At 40.7% G+C, this 23,150-nt stretch overlaps 1 protein-coding gene across 1 annotated transcript in view; it reads left to right on the top strand.

Annotated features, from left to right (window-relative positions):
- The window catches only part of LOC126095776 (nuclear cap-binding protein subunit 1), a 208,634-nt gene that overhangs the window by 50,852 nt on the left and 134,632 nt on the right, over window positions 1-23,150 (top strand). Inside the window, exon 7 of the mRNA XM_049910582.1 lies at window positions 9,101-9,198. Within this exon, the coding sequence (XP_049766539.1) occupies window positions 9,101-9,198 (98 nt within the window). The remainder of the gene's footprint in view (window positions 1-9,100; window positions 9,199-23,150) is intronic.

The raw sequence follows: 23,150 nt of genomic DNA, 5'->3' as shown, positions 1-23,150 counted from the left end.
AGAGATCTGAACGATCTTCCGGAGACAGCGGAGATGGAAGCTGTTGAGTCGAGATTCATGCTTAGAAAGAGTTGTCCATGTCTCACAGCTATAGAGAAGGGTGCTTATAACACAAGCGTTGTAGACTTTTAATTTAGTTTTTGTGGTAAGCAGTCTGTTGTTCCATACTCTGTTTTTCAATCTAGCCATGACAGATGATGCCTTTGCGATTCTGTTAGTAATGTTCATGGACAAGTTGCTACATATTGTGGATCCCAAGTAGGTAAAGTCATCAACTACCTGGAGATGATTGCCATCAATGCTGTTGGATGGAAGGTTGGTAGTGCTCTGCGTCATGATCTTAGTCTTTTGAAGGCTGATGAATAGACCAAATTTTTCACAGGCATGTGATATTTTGTTAATTATATACTGCAGCTCATCTTCTGTGTTCGCTAATAGATCTGCATCGTCCACATATAACAACTCACGGATAACAACTGTATTTACTTTGGTCTTGGCCTTGAGAAGAGCAATATTGAAAAGATTTCCATCAGACCTCATATGTAGATACACTCCTTCCTCACAGTCTTCAAAGGCAAATCTGAGCAGAAGGGAAAAGAAAATCCCAGATAATGTAGGAGCTAACACACACCCCTGTTTCACAGCGCTATTAACAGGGAATGATTCTGCTGTTTTACCGTTGAAGCAGTTTGTTGCTTGTGTTTTCTCATGGAAAGAGACAATTATTTGTAGTAGTTTAGGTGGGCATCCAATCTCCTGCAACAGTTTGAAAAGCCCATTTCTGCTCAATAAATCAAACGCTTTAACAAGGCCAATGAAAGCAGTATAAAGTGGCCCCTGCTGCTCACGACATTTCTCTTGTAGCTGTCTTAAGGAGAAGATCATATCTACGGTTGATAGGCCAGGCCTGAAGCCACACTGAGATTCTGTGTAGATTCTGGATGCTAAGATTTGTAGTCGCATTAGGATGACTCTTGCATAAGCTTTCCTGGCTACACTTAATAATGAAATGCCTCAGTAATTGTTACAGTCACTTCTGTTCCCTTTCTGTTTATATAGAGTAACTATCCTCGAATTCTGCATACTCATCAGGACATAACCTTCTTTCCAGCTGGTTGTGATAAGTGAACATAAATGTTTGAGAAGAACAGACTTGTTATACTTAATAACCTCTGCAGGGATCCCATCTTCACCTGGGGCCTTTCCGTTAGCAAGAGAATCTATTTCTCTACTAAGTTCTTCCATAGTAGTCATTGCATCTAGTTCTTCCATAAATGGCATTTGTTTGATGGCATCACATGCAGCCTTGCTAACTTCATTGTCGGCTGCATACAACTTGAGGTAGTGTTCAACCCAGCATTCCATTTGTTTGCCTTCATCAGTAATGACTTCACCCATCTTGGACTTCAGAGGAGCTGTTTTTCTGACAGTTGGTCCAATTGCTTTCTTAATACCATCGTACATTGCCTTAGCATCCCCAGAATCGGCCGCTTTCTGTATACCTGCACATAAATTCAGCCAGTAGTTATTTGCGCATCTCCTGGATGTTTGCTGTGTCCTGTTCTTTGCTTTTCATAGATCATCTCGAGTTCTTTCATTTGGGTTTCTTTTGTAAGCAAGCAGGGCTTTCCGTTTAGCCTCAGTGACTGGTTCCATTTCTTCCAAATTTTTCTTGTACCAGTCCTTATTTCTTTTTCCTTTTATTCCATAGGCCAATACTGCCTAGCTGTAGATTGCACCCGAGAGTTTTGCCCATTTCTTATCAACATTCCTTTCTGCTTGCATGTTTCCTGGGAAAGCACTTTCAAAATTACTGGCAAAATCCTTCTTTCTTTGTGTGTCATGAACATGATCTGTGTTGATACGGGAATGACCTCTCAGTTTAGCGTGGTGATATTTCTTAGGAGTGAACCTCAATGTGCACGCCACCAGGGCGTGGTCAGTGTTGCAATCAGCACTATGATAACTAGGTGTCAGTAGCACATTTTTGAGACCAGTACGCCTAGCTATGACTAAGTCAAGTTGATGCCAGTGATGAGAGCGCGGGTGTCTCCAGGACACCTTGTGCTGATCCTTAAGCTGGAAATATGTGTTTGTAATGCAGAGTCCATAAAAGCAGCAAACTTCAGGCAGTTTCTGGCCATTTTCATTCATTTTTCCCACCCCATGATGTCCCAGGCAATTCGGCCATATGTCATTGTCTGATCCAACTCTAGCATTAAAGTCCCCTAGAATATACAGTGTCTCGGTGCTAGGTACCTGGGCTATTCTATCGCTGAGTAAATCATAAAACAGATTCTTCTCTTCCATGCTGGATGATAAGGTGGGAGCGTACACATTTAGGATGTTGACAGTGCCGCTTGAGGAGCATATTTTTAAAGTAATAATTCGCTCTGTTCCATCGGATGGTGGCACAGTACACTCCAGGAGGGTGTTTTTAACAGCAAATCCTGCGCCATGAAGTCTTGGCTCGTCTTGAGACTTCCCCTGCCACAAGAATGTGTAATTATCCTCCCTGATAGAGCCCGCATCTGGAAGCCGCGTCTCCTGCAGTCCTGCGATGTCAACATTCAAACGATGGAGCTCTCTATCAATTACGGCAATCTTACGGATGAAATCAACCTTTTGGGCATCGTCAATGTACCTTGGACACATGGTCCTAACATTCCAGGTGGCAATACGAAATAGTGATTTCTTTATTATTTCATTTTTGTTTTTAGTAGGTGTACTATATCAACCCGCTTGTCGAAGATTACTTCTAAGCTCCACACACCCTGTGAAGCAGGCGGATAGTGGCGGGACAGCACCTTATTGGCTGGGGGCTGCCCAGCTTGAAGTGGGTGGTAGCAGTCCAATGAGATGCAATGATCTCTCCCACTGTCGGAAGTGGCCCCTGGCACTCGAGTCTTGCGCCAATCAGACAGAGCTTATAACCGGTAACTGCCTCTTCCCGTGTTGTGCCGAAGTCCTTGGACGTCGCTGAAGTGTCCTCTCCAGGATGCTACAAGCCTGAGCAATAAATATGAAGACACGTGAGTTGCCCAATCATCACGGTCTCCCTCTTGACCTAAATGATAATATCCAGAGGAAAGGCAAGCCAATACATCTGGTATCACTTCAGTTGCAGGAGCTGCCGAAAGGGGACATAGTATGCCTTCCAACCGCCTTTGGGGCCCCACTCCAGATTTTCTTTCAGGGTTTTCTCCCTTTTCTTCATCCCTCCCGAGACCAACCACAAGGCAGTGGTGTGTTAAGGTAATTGGAGAAAGAAAAGGAATGGTGACTGAGGATAGGGTAGGGAATAGGATATACAGGATATAAGACGGGTCGTTGTGAGGCACACTTTGTCTGGCTCCTCTGCTGAGACCTGCCTGGCTAGGTTGGACCTGCCAGTAGCTATGCTACCGCCAATGTAGCTCTCAGCTTCCTTCGAGCACACAAACTCTCCCGCCCACACGGACAATGCTATGATAAGGCGGTGCCTCATGGGAGAGTATAAAAAGAAATTATTTATAATATCAATAAAATGAACACCCTTAGCTGTCCCCTTCAACGGAGACAGATGAAAATGTGTGCCCCGACCGGCACTCGAACCCGGGATCTCCTGCTTACATGGCAGACGCTCTATCCAACTGGGCCACCGAGGACACAGAGGATAGCATGACTGCAGGGATTTATCTCTGGCACGCCTCCCATGAAACCCACATTTTCACCGTATTGTTCCGCACTACATTCGTAGTGCCCCCGCCCATTATACTCATTACTCGCGGCGCATTGCCGATTCCCATAAGAGTTTGGGGACTGTTTGTGCATTTGCACAGAAGAAGAAGATGGTCAAGTGGCCGGTGAGCCTTATATATATATATATATATATCTAAAAACAAAGATGATGTGACTTACCAAATGAAAGTGCTGGCAGGTCGACAGACACACAAACGAACACAAACATACACACAAAATTCAAGCTTTCGCAACAAACTGTTGCCTCATCAGGAAAGAGGGAAGGAGAGGGAAAGACGAAAGGATGTGGGTTTTAAGGGAGAGGGTAAGGAGTCATTCCAGTCCCGGGAGCGGAAAGACTTACCTTAGGGGGAAAAAAGGACGGGTATACACTCGCACACACACACATATCCATCCACACATATACAGACACAAGCAGACATATGGGTATACACTCGCACACACACACATATCCATCCACACATATACAGACACAAGCAGACATATTTAAATATGTCTGCTTGTGTCTGTATATGTGTGGATGGATATGTGTGTGTGTGCGAGTGTATACCCGTCCTTTTTTCCCCCTAAGGTAAGTCTTTCCGCTCCCGGGACTGGAATGACTCCTTACCCTCTCCCTTAAAACCCACATCCTTTCGTCTTTCCCTCTCCTTCCCTCTTTCCTGATGAGGCAACAGTTTGTTGCGAAAGCTTGAATTTTGTGTGTATGTTTGTGTTCGTTTGTGTGTCTGTCGACCTGCCAGCACTTTCATTTGGTAAGTCACATCATCTTTGTTTTTAGATATATTTTTCCTTCGTGGAATGTTTCCTTCTATTATATATATATATATATATATATATATATATATATATATATATATATATATATATATATATATAGTTATAATAGAAGGAAACATTCCACGAAGGAAAAATATATCTAAAAACAAAGATGATGTGACTTACCAAATGAAAGTGCTGGCAGGTCGACAGACACACAAACGAACACAAACATACACACAAAATTCAAGCTTTCGCAACAAACTGTTGCCTCATCAGGAAAGAGGGAAGGAGAGGGAAAGACGAAAGGATGTGGGTTTTAAGGGAGAGGGTAAGGAGTCATTCCAGTCCCGGGAGCGGAAAGACTTACCTTAGGGGGAAAAAAGGACGGGTACACACTCGCACACACACACATATCCATCCACACATATCATATATATATATATATATATATATATATATATATATATATATATATATGGTTATAATAGAAGGAAACATTCCACGAAGGAAAAATATATCTAAAAACAACGATGATGTGACTTACCAAATGAAAGTGCTGGCAGGTCGACAGACACACAAACGAACACAAACATACACACAAAATTCAAGCTTTCGCAACAAACTGTTGCCTCATCAGGAAAGAGGGAAGGAGAGGGAAAGACGAAAGGATGTGGGTTTTAAGGGAGAGGGTAAGGAGTCATTCCAATCCCGGGAGCGGAAAGACTTACCTTAGGGGGGAAAAAAGGATGGGTACACACTCGCACACACACACATATCCATCCACACATATACAGACACAAGCAGACATATTAAAAGACAAAGAGTTTGGGCAGAGATGTCAGTCGAGGCAGAAGTGCAGAGGCAAAGATGTTGTTGAATGACAGGTGAGGTATGAGTGGCGGCAACTTGAAATTAGCGGAGATTGAGGCCTGGTGGATAACGGGAAGAGAGGATATATTGAAGAGCAAGTTCCCATCTCCGGAGTTCGGATAGGTTGGTATTAGTAGGAAGTATCCAGATAACCCGGACGGTGTAACACTGCGCCAAGATGTGCTGGTCATGCACCAAGGCATGTTTAGCCACAGGGTGATCCTCATTACCAACAAACACTGTCTGCCTGTGTCCATTCATGCGAATGGACAGTTTGTTGCTGGTCATTCCCACATAGAATGCATCACAGTGTAGGCAGGTCAGTTGGTAGATCACGTGGGTGCTTTCTCACGTGGCTCTGCCTTTGATTGTGTACACCTTCCGGGTTACAGGACTGGAGTAGGTGGTGGTGGGAGGGTGCATGGGACAGGTTTTACACCGGGGGCGGTTACAAGGGTAGGAGCCAGAGGGTAGGGAAGGTGGTTTGGGGATTTCATGGGGATGAACTAAGAGGTTACGTAGGTTAGGTGGACGGCGGAAAGACACTCTTGGTGGAGTGGGGAGGATTTCATGAAGGATGGATCTCATGTCAGGGCAGGATTTGAGGAAGTCGTATCCCTGCTGGAGAGCCACATTCAGAATCTGATCCAGTCCCGGGAAGTATCCTGTCACAAGTGGGGCACTTTTGTGGTTCTTCTGTGGGAGGTTCTGGGTTTGAGAGGATGAGGAAGTGGCTCTGGTTATTTGCTTCTGTACCAGGTCGGGAGGGTAGTTGCGGGATGCGAAAGCTGTTGTCAGGTTGTTGGTGTAATGCTTCAGGGATTCCGGACTGGAGCAGATTCGTTTGCCACGAAGACCTAGGCTGTAGGGAAGGGACCGTTTGATGTGGAATGGGTGGCAGCTGTCGTAATGGAGGTACTGTTGCTTGTTGGTGGGTTTGATGTGGACGGACGTGTGAAGCTGGCCATTGGACAGGTGAAGGTCAACATCAAGGAAAGTGGCATGGGATTTGGAGTAGGACCAGGTGAATCTGATGGAACCAAAGGAGTTGAGGTTGGAGAGGAAATTCTGGAGTTCTTCTTCACTTCCAGGGCCTTGCTGCGATGGAGCACTTCATTTCACGCCGATCACCTGCCACCCTACCTAAAACCTCTTTCCTCATTACCTTAGCCAGCTTCATCCTGACCCACAACTTCTTCACTTTTGAAAACCAGACATACCAACAATTAAAGGGAACAGCCATGGGTACCAGGATGGCCCCCTCGTACGCCAACCTATTCATGGGTCGCTTAGAGGAAGCCTTCTTGGTTACCCAGGCCTGCCAACCCAAAGTTTGGTACAGATTTATTGATGACATCTTCATGATCTGGACTCACAGTGAAGAAGAACTCCAGAATTTCCTCTCCAACCTCAACTCCTTTGGTTCCATCAGATTCACCTGGTCCTACTCCAAATCCCATGCCACTTTCCTTGATGTTTACCTTCACCTGTCCAATGGCCAGCTTCACACGTCCGTCCACATCAAACCCACCAACAAGCAACAGTACCTCCATTACGACAGCTGCCACCCATTCCACATCAAACGGTCCCTTCCCTACAGCCTAGGTCTTCGTGGCAAACGAATCTGCTCCAGTCCGGAATCCCTGAAGCATTACACCAACAACCTGACAACAGCTTTCGCATCCCGCAACTACCCTCCCGACCTGGTACAGAAGCAAATAACCAGAGCCACTTCCTCATCCTCTCAAACCCAGAACCTCCCACAGAAGAACCACAAAAGTGCTCCACTTGTGACAGGATACTTTCCGGGACTGGATCAGATTCTGAATGTGGCTCTCCAGCAGGGATACGACTTCCTCAAATCCTGCCCTGACATGAGATCCATCCTTCATGAAATCCTCCCCACTCCACCAAGAGTGTCTTTCCGCCGTCCACCTAACCTACGTAACCTCTTAGTTCATCCCCATGAAATCCCCAAACCACCTTCCCTACCCTCTGGCTCCTACCCTTGTAACCGCCCCCGGTGTAAAACCTGTCCCATGCACCCTCCCACCACCACCTACTCCAGTCCTGTAACCCGGAAGGTGTACACAATCAAAGGCAGAGCCACGTGTGAAAGCACCCACGTGATCTACCAACTGACCTGCCTACACTGTGATGCATTCTATGTGGGAATGACCAGCAACAAACTGTCCATTCGCATGAATGGACACAGGCAGACAGTGTTTGTTGGTAATGAGGATCACCCTGTGGCTAAACATGCCTTGGTGCATGACCAGCACATCTTGGCGCAGTGTTACACCGTCCGGGTTATCTGGATACTTCCTACTAATACCAACCTATCCGAACTCCGGAGATGGGAACTTGCTCTTCAATATATCCTCTCTTCCCGTTATCCACCAGGCCTCAATCTCCGCTAATTTCAAGTTGCCGCCACTCATACCTCACCTGTCATTCAACAACATCTTTGCCTCTGCACTTCTGCCTCGACTGACATCTCTGCCCAAACTCTTTGTCTTTTAATATGTCTGCTTGTGTCTGTATATGTGTGGATGGATATGTGTGTGTGCGAGTGTGTACCCGTCCTTTTTTCCCCCTAAGGTAAGTCTTTCCGCTCCCGGGATTGGAATGACTCCTTACCCTCTCCCTTAAAACCCACATCCTTTCGTCTTTCCCTCTCCTTCCCTCTTTCCTGATGAGGCAACAGTTTATATATGTATATATATATATATATTTAAAAAGAAAGATGATGAGACTTACCCAACAAAAGCGCTGGCAGGTCGATAGACACACAAATAAACACAAACATACACACAAAACTCTAGCTTTCGCAACCAAAGGTTGCCTCGTCAGGAAAGAGGGAAGGAGAAGGAAAGACAAAAGGATATGGGTATATATATATATATGGGTATATATATATATGGGTATATATATATATACTAAGATGGTATCTGTTCTTTCGGACATGTCCGAAAGAACAGATACCATCGGTGACCATGCAGCCAGTGTGCCAGAGATAAATCTCTGCAGTCGCACTATCCTCTGGGTCCTCGGTGGCCCAGATGGATAGAGCGTCTGCCATGTAAGCAGGAGATCCCGGGTTCGAGTCCCAGTCGGGGCACACATTTTCATCTGTCCCCGTTGACCTATGTCAATGCCTGTAAGCAGCTAAGGGTGTTCATTTCATTGTAATTTCATTCTAATGAGCTGCATGGTCACCGATGGTATCTGTTCTTTCGGACATGTCCGAAAGAACAGATACCATCTTAGTATATATATTTATAATATGTTTGAAAAACATGACATATAGTTCTAATATATAAAAGTAATGGGCTAAGTCTCACATTTGCTGTAAACTGTCAATCTGTGTTTACAATAATCACATACAATATGTACATTTCTGGGTATATCAGGGCATTACACTTCTATGAAAAAGATATTGACATCTGCTAAACCAGTACTAGGTAAGTTTCTGTGATATACTAAATGTACTTCACACAAATGTGTACCTGAGGTCTAAAAATTTGTAATATCCCTAATTTTGTAGGCTTCTGAAGATGACAAAACTAATTTGTCAAAATTGACAAAGCATAATAAAAATATATTTGCAACTGACGACTGTATTTTAGTCTGCAAACATTTTTAGTATCACAGCCAAATTACAGACTGCAGTTTTTAATTTTTTTTTTTTTTTTTTTAATGATGATATTTGTATTTGTGGTTACAGGGTCCTCTTCTCCCAGGAGCACATTCAATTGAAAGATTTCTCATAGAAGAACACTTACATCAGATTATTGAGATGCATCATTTAGAGAGAAAAGACTGGTAAGTTGTGCTTATTTTCCAAAAAGGAAAAGAAGACTAATGATTGATCTGCTGAATTTATACCTAATGCCTCATGTTGTTTCAGATTTGAATGCCTTACACCTTGTAGCTGGATGCTGTTTATTTTAACTGTGTACAAATATTAAAAATATTTATTTATAAAAAATAACTTTTATGTTGGCTAGCTGTTTTCTCTTCTTTTGTAAATATTTGTATCGAGTACTTTGCCTTTTTAGAGTCATAATGGTGACCAATGTATCCAGATAGACCAAAAGTAGAGATTAATGGTTATTAAGGGATGCAACCTTCCATCAAATATTGTACTTCTAGCAGTTATGTGTGGCAACCGGAGGGGGGGGGGGAGGGGGTTAATATTATCATTTGGGATGTGGGAGGATGAAAGCATTGTTTTATGGCAATTTACATTTCATATGAATGGCTTTTGTAACACTTGGGAAGTATTTACCTTTTCTTCTCTCTTCAGGAAATCTGCATATAAAATATACATCCTTTCCAAATCATAATTACTGTAAGTTTGTTCATATAATGATCTGTACAAGATTTATTGAAAAATGTTTCTACTGATTCAAAAGTGTTTTCTTTTTCGGCATTAATGCTAACAATCTGGTACAGAAAGTCATTGCCATCACATTTGTAGCATCCTTAAATATCTTGATAGACTACATCTTGTGAATTTTTTGTTGTTTTGGTGGACTTTTCAGTAGGGAAATTTACAAAATATCACATTATTTGTGATGACTGCAGCATAGTAGCTCTCCCTTCCAGCACTCTACAAACATCTCCAAAATGTGTTTCTGGAGAATCGAATATTCCATCATTTTTTGGGAATGCACCCAGAATATTATTACATCTTGTACCGATATTTTGGCTGACAACCTTTCAGTTGAGTTGCTTGCAAGATTTATAAAGCACTTTACACTGTGGAGTAAATGTGCATGCATCAAAGGTAACATTGTTGGTAGATTGCATGCAGAATAATGCTTATCTACAAGCGCAGTTGGCAGGGCACATGTGGGGAGAGTGGTAGTATTAGGGGGTGCGAGCAGGCACTGTAGGGGAAATGCCGAGTGCTGGAGGGGAAGTGTCATTCTAAACTGAAGCCTATGCCCATATTAAGTGGAGCGCCTGCACGCCCACATCTGCATGGTGACCATTCAAAAAGATCTACTGTCATCACTGCTTTGGTTAGCATATAAAAGGAATTCCACTGAAGAAGCTACAAAAATAGTGATTTATTTTCACCTGGTGGATTAACCTTTTGTAACTTACAAAGAAACATCATGAATGGCGAATTTTGAGTAAAACCTACATTTATCTTGTAGCCATGTTAAAATTTGCTTCTTTTGCCAAAATACAGTGGAATTTGCACAATATATTCTCACTAACATGTTATGTAGACACAAGGAACACTGGTTCATTACTTTTATTAAGTGAGGAATAGAGGGAAAGTAAGGTATCTTATGAATAACAATATCCTTGGTGCAAAAATAAACATGTAATGTCTTCACTTATGTTATTCCAATACCTACAGAATTTCTTGTTTCACTGGCTGTTGATGGCTTTAAAAATAACATTCTTTCACCTAAGAAGACTGTAGTTAGTGGAATAACATGTTAGATAATGAAGTTTCACATAATAATGACATGGAAGAATACTCTCCTCTGTGTGTGCTATCATTTGCCAAAATCTCATTTTGATATCGCAAACCGTTTATGAAATATGAGGAGTAATGCGGATATTTCATTCTGGCTTAATTGCCGGTGGGCGTGATCGCAAATGAGTCGCTATGTCAGATAAATTTTCTTGGGGCTGGTGACAGATATAGCCTCCACCCAAATCTAAAGAAAAATTCAATATGTTAGCTAAATTTCATATGCAGCAATATATTATATTATAATAGATGCCAAATGCAAAATCATAGCGACTCCTATTTTTTATTGCAAACTTTTTCAAATTTCGCTTAGTGTCTTACTTCAGTGCAAATATCATTATAACCATTAACAAAATTAAAGACATGCCATCACAAAGCTAACATATAAAGCTAAAAGTACCTCAAAACTGAAAATTTTACCACATTTCTGTAAAATCATTTGAGAAAGATTGTAGAGTGTGCGTTTCGATTCTGTCGTCTCAGCACGTCGCCGACTGGTCGAAAGCGGTAGTTTTCCAAACAAACAAAAATGAACTTGCCCAGCGCTTTGGTCACTGCACATCGCCCACCGTATCCTGCACAGACTCTAACAGTAACATCAATCGTAGATAACAGTTTACACCTCCCAGAGTAAAACAAAGCAAATCCAGAGTCAGCAAATGCACAGTGCTTACAAAGTATTTGGTCGATTATTATGCATTGCATATATTGGAATGCCAGGCACTGAAGACCTAGAAGAGTATTTCCTCTGAGAGTGCAGACATGAAATGATGGGTTACTATGATTTGTTGAGCTGGAGACACATGTCTCAGTTGAGCAGGATGTCTACTAATTGTATTTACACAGCTTCCTTGACAGCTGGATCATAGGAGAAATAGGGCTGTGGCTGGTATCATTACTTTCCCATTATCCATGCAATGGCCAATGGAGATACAATTTTCAGCCACTGCAGATCTGTTAGGCTGTAGTGGACCAGTGTATCACTGGTGTTCAATGCACCATTTTTTTTACATTGCATGTTGTTTGTCGTATGTACTGTTTACCACACTCACAAGGAATTTCGTATATACCTGTCTTTTGTAAAAGCAGATCATCCTTCACAGATCTCTGAAGAGCTGCTATCTTGGCTGGTGAAAGGGAGATCACATCCACTTTATTCTTATTCATTATTCTTGAATTAGAAAGAAAACTGACATTCTACGCATCGGAGCGTGGAATGTCAGATCCCTTAATCGGGCAGGTAGGTTAGAAAATTTAAAAAGGGAAATGGATAGGTTAAAGTTAGATATAGCAGAAATTAGTGAAGTTCAGTCGCAGGAGGAACAAGACTTCTGATCAGGTGAATACAGCGTTATAAATACAAAATCAAATAGGGGTAATGCAGTAGTAGGTTTAAAAATGATAAAAAAAAATAGAAGTGCAGGTAAACTACTACAAACAGCATAGTGAATGCATTATTGTGGCCAAGATAGACACGAAGCCCACACCTACTACAGTGTTGTTGTTGTGGTCTTCAGTCCTGAGACTGGTTTGATGAAGCTCTCCATGCTACTCTATCCTGTGCAAGCTTCTTCATCTCCCAGTATCTACTGCAGCCTACATCCTTCTGAGTCTGCTTAGTGTATTCATCTCTTGGTCTCCCTCTACGATTTTTAACGTCCACACTGCCCTCCAATACTAAATTGGTGATCCCTTGATGCCTCAGAACATGTACTACCAACCGATCCCTTCTTCTTGCCAAGTTGTGCCACAAACTCCTCTTCTCCCCAATTCTGTTCAATACCTCCTCATTAGTTATGTGATCTACCCATCTAATCTTCAGCATTTTTCTGTAACACCACATTTCGAAAGCTTCTATTCTATTCTTGTCTAATCTATTTATCGTCCACGTTTCACTTCCATACATGGCTACACTCCATACAAATACTTTCAGAAACGACTTCCTGACATTTAAATCTATACTCAATGTTAACAAAGTTTTCTTCTTCAGAAACACTTTCCTTGCCATTGCCAGTCTACATTTTATATCCTCTCTACTTCGACCATCATCAGTTATTTTGCTCTCCAAATAGCAAAACTCCTTTACTACTTTAAATGTCTCATTTCCTAATCTAATTCCCTCAGCATCACCCGACTTAATTCGGCTACATTCCATTATCCTCGTTTTGCTTTTGTTGATGTTCATCTTATACCCTCCTTTCAAGACACTGTTCATTCCATTCAACTGCTCTTCCAAGTCCTTTGCTGTCTCTGACAGAATTACAATGTCATCGGCAAACCTCAAAGTTTTTATTTCTTCTCCATGGATTTTAATACCTACTCCAAACTCTTCTTTTGTTTCCTTTATTGCTTGCTCAATGTACAGATTGAATAACATAGGGGATAGGCTACAACCCCGTCTCACTCCCTTCCCAACCACTGCTTCCCTTTCATACCCCACGACTCTTATAACTGCCATCTGATTTCTGTACAAATTGTAAATAGCCTTTCGCTCCCTGTATTTTACCCCTGCCACCTTCAGAATTTGAAAGAGAATATTCCAATCAACATTGTCAAAAGCGTTCTCTAAGTCTACAAATGCTAGAAACGTAGGTTTACCTTTCCTTAATCTGTTTTCTAAGATAAGTCGTAGGGTCAGTATTGCCTCACGTGTTCCAACATTTCTGCTGAATGCAAACTGATCTTCCCCGAGGTTAGCTTCTACCAGTTTTTCCATTCGTCTGTAAAGAATTCGTGTTAGTATTTTGCAGCTGTGACTTATTAAACTGATAGTTCGGTTATTTTCACATCTGACAACACCTGCTTTCTTTGGGATTGGAATTATTATATGTTTCTTAAAGTCTGAGGGTATTTCACCTGTCTCATACATCTTGCTTACCATATGGTAGAGTTTTGTCAGGACTGGCTCTCCAAAGGCCATCAGTAGTTCCAGTGGAATGTTGTCTACTCCCGGGGCCTTGTTTCGACTCAGGTCTTTCAGTGCTCTGTCAAACTCTTCATGCACTATCATATCTCCCATTTCATCTTCATCTACATCCTCTTCAATTTCCATAATATTGTCCTCAAGTACATCGTCCTTGTATAGACCCTCTTATATACTCCTTCCACCTTTCTGCTTTCCCTTCTGTGCTTAGAACTGGGTTGCCATCTGAGCTCTTGATATTCATACAAGTGGTTCTCTTTTCTCCAAAGGTCTCTTTAATTTTCCTGTAGGCAGTGTCTATCTTACCCCTAGTGAGATAAGCCTCTACATCTTTACATTTGTCCTCTAGCCATCCCTGCTTAGCCATTTTGCACTTCCTGTCGATCTCATTTTTGAGACGTTTGTATTCCTTTTTGCCTTCTTCATTTATTGTGTTTTTATATTTTCTCCTTTCATCAACTAAATTCAATATTTCTTCTGTTACCCAAGGATTTCTACTAGCCCTTGTTTGTTTACCTACTTGATCCTCTGCCGCCTTCACTACTTCATCCCTCAGAGCTACCCATTCTTCCTCTACAGTATTTCTTTCTCTCATTCCTGTCAATTGTTCCCTTATGATCTCCCTGAAACTCTGTACAACCTCTGTTTCGTTCAGTTTATCCAGGTCCCATCTCCTTAACTTCCCACATATGGTAGAAGGCCGGTAGACTTTAAATGTCTTTCTTTTTGTTCTTCTTTTGTTTGGTCTGGTGTTTTTGCTTGCAGAGCTCTCTTAATTTGATGTTTTGTATATCCGTTCTTGTGGAATATGTCTTCCAAGTGTACCAGTTCCCTCTGTAGGCTATCAGTGTTGCACACTAGGTGCACTCACAGTTTGTGAAGGATGGTGGCAGCTAGAGGCCTGCAAGAATAAATTGGTACTGGTGGGCTTAAGATAAATGCAATGTCCTAAAAACCCATCTTCCTTTCATCAAACGAATATGTAGAGAAATGGTAGATGGCATTGTAAGAACTTACCTTGTGAATGTATGAAAGGTTGTCAGCCAAGAATAAGGTACAAGACCTAATAATAACAACCTGGAGGCACTCTCAAAAAAGATGGAATCTTCAAAATGAGCTGTTCTACACAGTATATAGCTTTGGTCATTTTCATGTCTTTATGAATGAGATTTACCAACTTTTACAAATGTGTTGCCATTGAGACCTAATGCCAATAGATTTTAAATCTTTCAGCATACCTTGAACACTAGAAGTAGTTATTTCAAAGCAATCTGCAGTGACACTTTGCAGATCATGTAGACCCTTTTTCAAATCTGTCATCATACACTGTGTGCCTTGTTTCTGTCATGATATACTGTGTGCCTTTCTTTTCATAGTCATTCTTCTTCGTATGTTATTTTAGATAACTCACTGACAGGCTATTTGATCACTTTGATTAAGTTAATGCTTTTCCTTAAAGCTGTGCTTTTTGCAGGCATGATTGCCAGTGATTGTGGGGCTTTACCAAACTTCTTTTTCCAAGGGTAGTTATTCCTGCTTTATGTTCTCCTGTTTTCCAACAATGCACTCAGTGCGGTTACTATGTAGCTAGCTGAAAGAGGGAGTAAATACGTTTGTGATGAAAGATTGCTACAGATTATTTTTGAACATTTATATCTTGAACTATTTTCCACAGTTACAATTTTTTAACTCTTTGGACCAGCTTGAGTTTTTTGGTCAACTGTACCTAGGCTCGCGTGTCATCCATTTCTGTAATGCAGAATGAATGAACAAATGAATGAGTAAGTAATTCTTCGTTTTTCCCAGTAGTTACTAAACTAGTTCATTAATGAAGCTTATGCAAATTTTATGAACATGTCAACAAGAATAAAAAAATGTTTCATATAGATGGTACCTAAATCCACAACTTGTCAAGATATGTTGTAAAACATAGAAATGCAACAAAAATTCATCTGATGCCACTGCTTCAATTGCTTCAGTACAATTTCAGTCTTCAGTGAGAGCTTCATTCTGCTAATAAAGTGGCACTGACCGTATCAGTATGTCACACAGTTAATATACATATTTCTACTTCAATCTTAAATTGTCTACCCATCTGATATGAGTAAGCATTTGCTTTTCTGTAGTGTAAGGAACAAATCATTAATGAAACTACCTCTGTGGTTTGTGGCTACCATCATCAATACTGCTTCAGACATGGATATAGTTTTTAAATGTGTCTTTACAATTTATATTCTACATACTTGCAAGAATGGAACATATATGTTAAGTTGTAAACATAGTAATAATGAAAGTTATTAAGATTCATTTGTGGGTGAAATAGTTACTTCTCAATCCCGCGTCTGGCCATCCTGATTTAGGTTTTCCGTGATTTCCCTAAATCACTCCAGGCAAATGCCGGGATGGTTCCTCTGAAAGGGCACGGTCCACTTCCTTCCCCCTCCTTCCCTAATCCTATGAGATCGATGACCTCACTGTCTGGTCTCCTTCCCCAAACAATCCAATCCAAAAATAGTTATTTCGTCTTCCAGATGACAGTTGAGTTGGCTGTAGAACCAAGTGCCTGAACATAATTTATGTAATAGATAAAACTGCCCACAAAGTTGAATTAAATGAAAAATTGAAACTTGAAAATTATTATTGTTGTTCTAAATGAATGCCTCTGTGTTACAGTGATATTGCAGATGGTCATTATTATTTCATTCAGCAGTTTGCCACCTAATGATATGGTTTTGGCCACAAAACACACTTAAGTAAGCAATAACACTCCTCACAAGCAGTCATACATTATAATCAGTTGCACGTCAAATAGCAGTCCATGATGAGTAATCCAAAAATTTTCACTTACCGATTGAAAGATTTTTTCTTTTCTTGAATTAAGATTGAAATACGTATAGAAGTAAAACATTTTGTATTACGGAAGGAAGCAAAGAGTGAAAACAAACAGTTGAAATGACTCAAAAGGTTTACATTGCTTTTGTCACGAGTTTCTGGAATAATACCAAAACACAGGAAAGATGTAGCTCATACTATTGAGGGTAGTTTCAACAAATGTTTCTAGTTTTCAGTGCAATCATTTATCTACAGAGAAACTTCATAGTCCAAATTTTTGAATGTTCAAATAACTTTTGGTTTCGGCTGTGACATAATTCTGAATGACAGGAATATTTACCATCATTTGAAACAGGTCACAAATGTCTCAACACAGGTAGTCGAATTGGAAAAATGATGTGATAGCACTCAAAAGGCCATATAGCAAAGTCATCTGCTGCACTCATCTGGTGAAGTAAACTTGCTTCCTGCATAGCAGAATTCCTTCCCTTCTGCCACAATGACTTTCCCAATTTTGACGTTTAGCAACCTACTATTCTCTCTTCAGTCCAAAGGGCCGTGCCATCTATCTATTCTAGCATTAGTACCTGTCTCTCTTGCATTTTAATTCCTGTTCTAAAATTGTCTTTCATTATTGCTATAAAATAAAGCTTAACCAACATTAATGACAAAATGCAGTTTGTCTTAGCACCAGTTTTTAACAATAACTTGTCACTTTTTTTATTTTACTCCCACTTAGTTTTGCATATATTATAGATTACCTATTTGCATCTGTGCTGTGCTGTGCTGTGCTGTGCTGCACTGCACTGTACTGTACTGTACTCTACTCTACTCTACTCTACTCTACTCAAACTGCCCTGTTCCTTTCTTAGCTTTGCCTGTACTGTGCTTACAATGATCTTACTGCTGTAATTGCTTCATTAATTCCTTTCCTCTCCTACTGACGTAGCCCAATTCTTAGTGCATTGGAAACTGGGATTTTGTGTCGTTCTTTTATCTTTCAGAGTTGGATTTTCTCTAGTTCTTTTGAATTCCACTCTCCTGTTTAGTATACGAAGTCGTGATCCAAATCCTCATCTACAACTATATATACTTGTCACCTACTAGAGCCGTGAAAATACCAAATACTTCAAAACAATATTTAGTTATTTTGCTGCTGTGCTCAAGGTTTTGTATTTAAATCCTGTTGGATTCTGTGTCTTTAAATTCAGTTAATTGTTTTTTTTTTATTTCTGAAAGTTTACTGCATCATTTCAATCATCATATTAACTTTATTTGCTCTCATTTTCTCTTAATATTATTCTTTTCTTCATTTGAAATCTTTTCCTATGTGATTTTAATTATTTTTATGTATTTACTTTGATTTAGTTTCTTCATTTTATTATTTTACATTTTTGGCCAGGTTATTGCAGTCATTATTTCTGTTACTCATTTAGCTTGAATTTTGTTTTATTTCTAAATCTATTTCATTTAAATCTTCATCTGCATTATTTTGTTTATGTTGTGAGAGGAATTTCTGTTTAAAGTGTCTGACAACAGTGCATATTGCTACGAAAAATAAATTTTTGATGCTATTGCATGTTGTTGTTGTTGTGGTCTTCAGTCCTGAGACTGGTTTGATGCAGCTCTCCATGCTACTCTATCCTGTGCAAGCTTCTTCATCTCCCAGTATCTACTGCAACCTACATCCTTCTGAATCTGCTTAGTGTATTCATCTCTTGGTCTCCCTCTACGATTTTTACCCTCCACACTGCCCTCCAATGCTAAATTTGTGATCCCTTGATGCCTCAAAACATGTCCTACCAACCGATCCCTTCTTCTAGTTAAGTTGTGCCACAAACTTCTCTTCTCCCCAATCCTATTCAATACCTCCTCATTAGTTACGTGGTCTACCCACCTTATCTTCAGCATTCTTCTGTAGCACCACATTTCGAAAGCTTCTATTCTCTTCTTGTCCAAACTAGTTATCGTCCATGTTTCACTTCCATACATGGCTACACTCCATACAAATACTTTCAGAAACGACTTCCTGACATTTAAATCTATACTCGATGGTAACAAATTCCTCTTCTTGAGAAACGCTTTCCTTGCCATTGCCAGTCTACATTTTATATCCTCTCTACTTCGACCATCGTCAGTTATTTTGCTCCCTAAATAGCAAAACTCCTTTACTACTTTAAGTGTCTCATTTCCTAATCTAATTCCCTCAGCATCACCTGACTTAATTTGACTACATTCCATTATCCTCGTTTTGCTTTTGTTGATGTTCATCTTATATCCTCCTTTCAAGACACTGTCCATTCCGTTCAACTGCTCTTCCAAGTCCTTTGCTGTCTCTGACAGAATTACAATGTCATCGGCGAACCTCAAAGTTTTTACTTCTTCTCCATGAATTTTAATATCTACTCCGAATTTTTCTTTTGTTTCCTTTACTGCTTGCTCAATATACAGATTGAATAACATCGGGGATAGGCTACAACCCTGTCTTACTCCTTTCCCAACCACTGCTTCCCTTTCATGCCCCTCGACTCTTATAACTGCCATCTGGTTTCTGTACAAACTGTAAATAGCCTTTCGCTCCCTGTATTTTACCCCTGCCACCTTCAGAATTTGAAAGAGAGTATTCCAGTTAACATTGTCAAAAGCTTCCTCTAAGTCTACAAATGCTAGAAATGTAGGTTTGCCTTTTCTTAATCTTTCTTCTAAGATAAGTCGTAAGGTCAGTGTTGCCTCACGTGTTCCAACATTTCTACGGAATCCAAACTGATCTTCCCCGAGGTCGGCTTCTACCAGTTTTTCCATTCGTCTGTAAAGAATTCGCGTTAGTATTTTGCAGCTGTGACTTATTAAACTGATAGTTCGGTAATTTTCACATCTGTCAACACCTGCTTTCTTTGGGATTGGAATTATTATATTCTTCTTGAAGTCTGAGGGTATTTCGCCTGTCTCATACATCGTGCTCACTAGATGGTAGAGTTTTGTCATGACTGGCTCTCCCAAGGCCATCAGTAGTTCAAATGGAATGTTGTCTACTCCCGGGGCCTTGTTTTGACTCAGGTCTTTCAGTGCTCTGTCAAACTCTTCACGCAGTATCTTATCTCCCATTTCATCTTCATCTACATCCTCTTCCATTTCCATAATATTGTCCTCAAGTACATCGCCCTTGTATAAACCCTCTATATACTCCTTCCACCTTTCTGCCTTCCCTTCTTTGCTTAGAATTGGGTTGCCATCTGAGCTCTTGATATTCATACAAGTGGTTCTCTTCTCTCCAAAGGTCTCTTTAATTTTCCTGTAAGCAGTATCTATCTTACTCCTAGTGAGACAAGCCTCTACATCCTTACATTTGTCCTCTAGCCATCCCTGCTTAGCCATTTTGCACTTCCTGTCGATATCATTTTTGAGACGTCTGTATTCCTTTTCGCCTGCTTCATTTACTGCATTTTTGTATTTTCTCCTTTGCTATTGCATATCCACTATAAATAGATTATTTCACCTTTTGTTTTTAATTGATAGAGCATTATTTTCAAGTGTTTGAATATTATAATAGGGAAAAGAAAATACACTATATGATCAAAAGTATTCGGACACCCCCAAAAACATACGTCTTTCATATTAGGTGCATTGTGCTGCCACCTACTGCCAGGTACTCCATATCAGTGATCCCAGTACCGTATTTACTTGAATCTAAGCTGCACCTGAAAAATGAGACTTGAAATGTAGGAAAAAAAAAAATTCCCGAATCTAAGCCACACCTGAAATTTGAGACTCAAAATTCAAGGGGAGAGAAAAGTTTTAGGCCGCACCACCAAATCGAAACAAAGTTGGTCCATTGTAATGATTTTGTGTGCGCTACCGCTGCTTACAATTAAAAAAAAGAGAGAGAGAGAGGATTTGTCTCATTAGCGAAACAATGGCAAGAGACTGCTATTTGTTGTTACTTACACTGCTGCTTTCTTTGATAATGATCAACAAGAACCAAATAATAGACTGCGTATGATAGAAGATGTTTTGAACAAGAGTTAGGCGAACATTTTTCTCTGTTTGAAAATCTTTGCGGCCAATTCTTTAGTACATCAAATTCTGCACAGAAATTAGAGTCATCTTAGATTTAATAATCTGGTCAGTTGCCGTGCTTCATTTCTGACTGTATCACTATTCGGCATAAGAATAATACAAATATAAACATTACGCGATACGTATATTCTTCCGCGTTTGCTGTTGTCTCACTCTAGTTTTGTAGTTTATTAGGCAGACCCCCCCATGAACCATGGACCTTGCCGTTGGTGGGGAGGCTTGCGTGCCTCAGCGATACAGATGGCCGTACCGTAGGTGCAACCACAATGGAGGGGTATCTGTTGAGAGGCCAGACAAACATGTGGTTCCTGAAGAGGGGCAGCAGCCTTTTCAGTAGTTGCAGGGGCAACAATCTGGATGATTGACTGATCTGGCCTTGTAACATTAACCAAAACGGCCTTGCTGTGCTGGTACTGCGAACGGCTGAAAGCAAGGGGAAACTACAGCCGTAATTTTTCCCGAGGACATGCAGCTCTACTGTATGATTAAATGATGATGGCGTCCTCTTGGGTAAAATATTCCGGAGGTAAAATAGTCCCCCATTCGGATCTCCGGGCGGGGACTACTCAAGAGGACGTCGTTATCAGGAGAAAGAAAACTGGCGTTCTACGGATCGGAGCGTGGAATGTCAGATCACTTAATCGGGCAGGTAGGTTAGAAAATTTAAAAAGGGAGATGGATAGGTTAAAGTTAGATATAGTGGGAATTAGTGAAGTTCGGTGGCAGGAGGAGCAAGACTTTTGGTCAGGCGATTACAGGGTTATAAATACAAAATCAAATAGGGGTAATGCAGGAGTAGGTTTAATAATGAATAAAAAAATAGGAGTGCGGGTTAGCTACTACAAACAGCATAGTGAACGCATTATTGTGGCCAAGATAGACACAAAGCCCATGCCTACTACAGTAGTACAAGTTTATATGCCAACTAGCTCTGCAGATGATGAAGAAATAGATGAAATGTATGACGAGATAAAAGAAATTATTCAGGTAGTGGAGGGACACGAAAATTTAATAGTCATGGGTGACTGGAATTCGTCAGTACGAAAAGGGAGAGAAGGAAACATAGTAGGTGAATATGGATTGGGGGGAAGGAATGAAAGAGGAAGCCGCCTTGTAGAATTTTGCACAGAGCATAACTTAATCATAGCTAACACTTGGTTCAAGAATCATGAAAGGAGGCTGTATACATGGAAGAAGCCTGGAGATACTGACAGGTTTCAGATAGATTATATAATGGTAAGACAGAGATTTAGGAACCAGGTTTTAAATTGTAAGACATTTCCTGGGGCAGATGTAGATTCTGACCACAATCTATTGGTTATGAACTGCAGATTGAAACTGAAGAAACTGCAAAAAGGTGGGAATTTAGGGAGATGGGACCTGGATAAACTGAAAGAACCAGAGGTTGTAGAGAGTTTCAGGGAGAGCATTAGGGAACAATTGACAGGAATGGGGGAAAGAAATACAGTAGAAGAAGAATGGGTAGCTCTGAGGGATGAAGTGGTGAAGGCAGCAGAGGATCAAGTAGGTAAAAAGACGCGGGCTAATAGAAATCCTTGGGTAACAGAAGAAATATTGAATTTAATTGATGAAAGGAGAACATATAAAAATGCAGTAAATGAAGCAGGCAAAAGGGAATAAAAAAGGCCCCAAAAATGAAATCGACAGGAAGTGCAAAATGGCTAAGCAGGGATGGCTAGAGGACAAATGTAAGGATGTAGAGGCTTGTCTCACTAGGGGTAAGATAGATACTGCCTACAGGAAAATTAGAGAGACCTTTGGAGAGAAGAGAACCACTTGTATGAATATCAAGAGCTCAGATGGCAACCCAGTTCTAAGCAAAGAAGGGAAAGCAGAAAAGTGGAAGGAGTATATAGAGGGTTTATACAAGGGCGATGTACTTGAGGACAATATTATGGAAATGGAAGAGGATGTAGACGAAGATGAAATGGGAGATAAGATACTGCGTGAAGAGTTTGACAGAGCACTGAAAGACCTGAGTCAAAACAAGGCCCCGGGAGTAGACAACATTCCATTAGAACTACTGATGGCCTCGGGAGAGCCAGTCATGACAAAACTCTACCATCTGGTGAGCACGATGTATGAGACAGGCGAAATACCCTCAGACTTTAAGAAGAATATAATAATTCCAATCCCAAAGAAAGCAGGTGCTGACAGATGTGAAAGTTACCGAACTATCAGTTTAATAAGTCACAGCTGCAAAATACTAACGCGAATTCTTTACAGACGAATGGAAAAACTGGTAGAAGCCGACCTCGGGGAAGATCAGTTTGGATTCCGTAGAAATGTTGGAACACGTGAGGCAATACTGACCTTACGACTTATCTTGGAAGAAAGATTAAGAAAAGGCAAACCTACATTTCTAGCATTTGTAGACTTAGAGAAAGCTTTTGACAATGTTGACTGGAATACTCTCTTTCAAATTCT

The sequence above is a fragment of the Schistocerca cancellata genome, chromosome 8 (assembly GCF_023864275.1).
Source record: "Schistocerca cancellata isolate TAMUIC-IGC-003103 chromosome 8, iqSchCanc2.1, whole genome shotgun sequence".
Taxonomy (NCBI): domain Eukaryota; kingdom Metazoa; phylum Arthropoda; class Insecta; order Orthoptera; family Acrididae; genus Schistocerca; species Schistocerca cancellata.
This window is presented reverse-complemented; position numbering and strand designations above follow the sequence as displayed.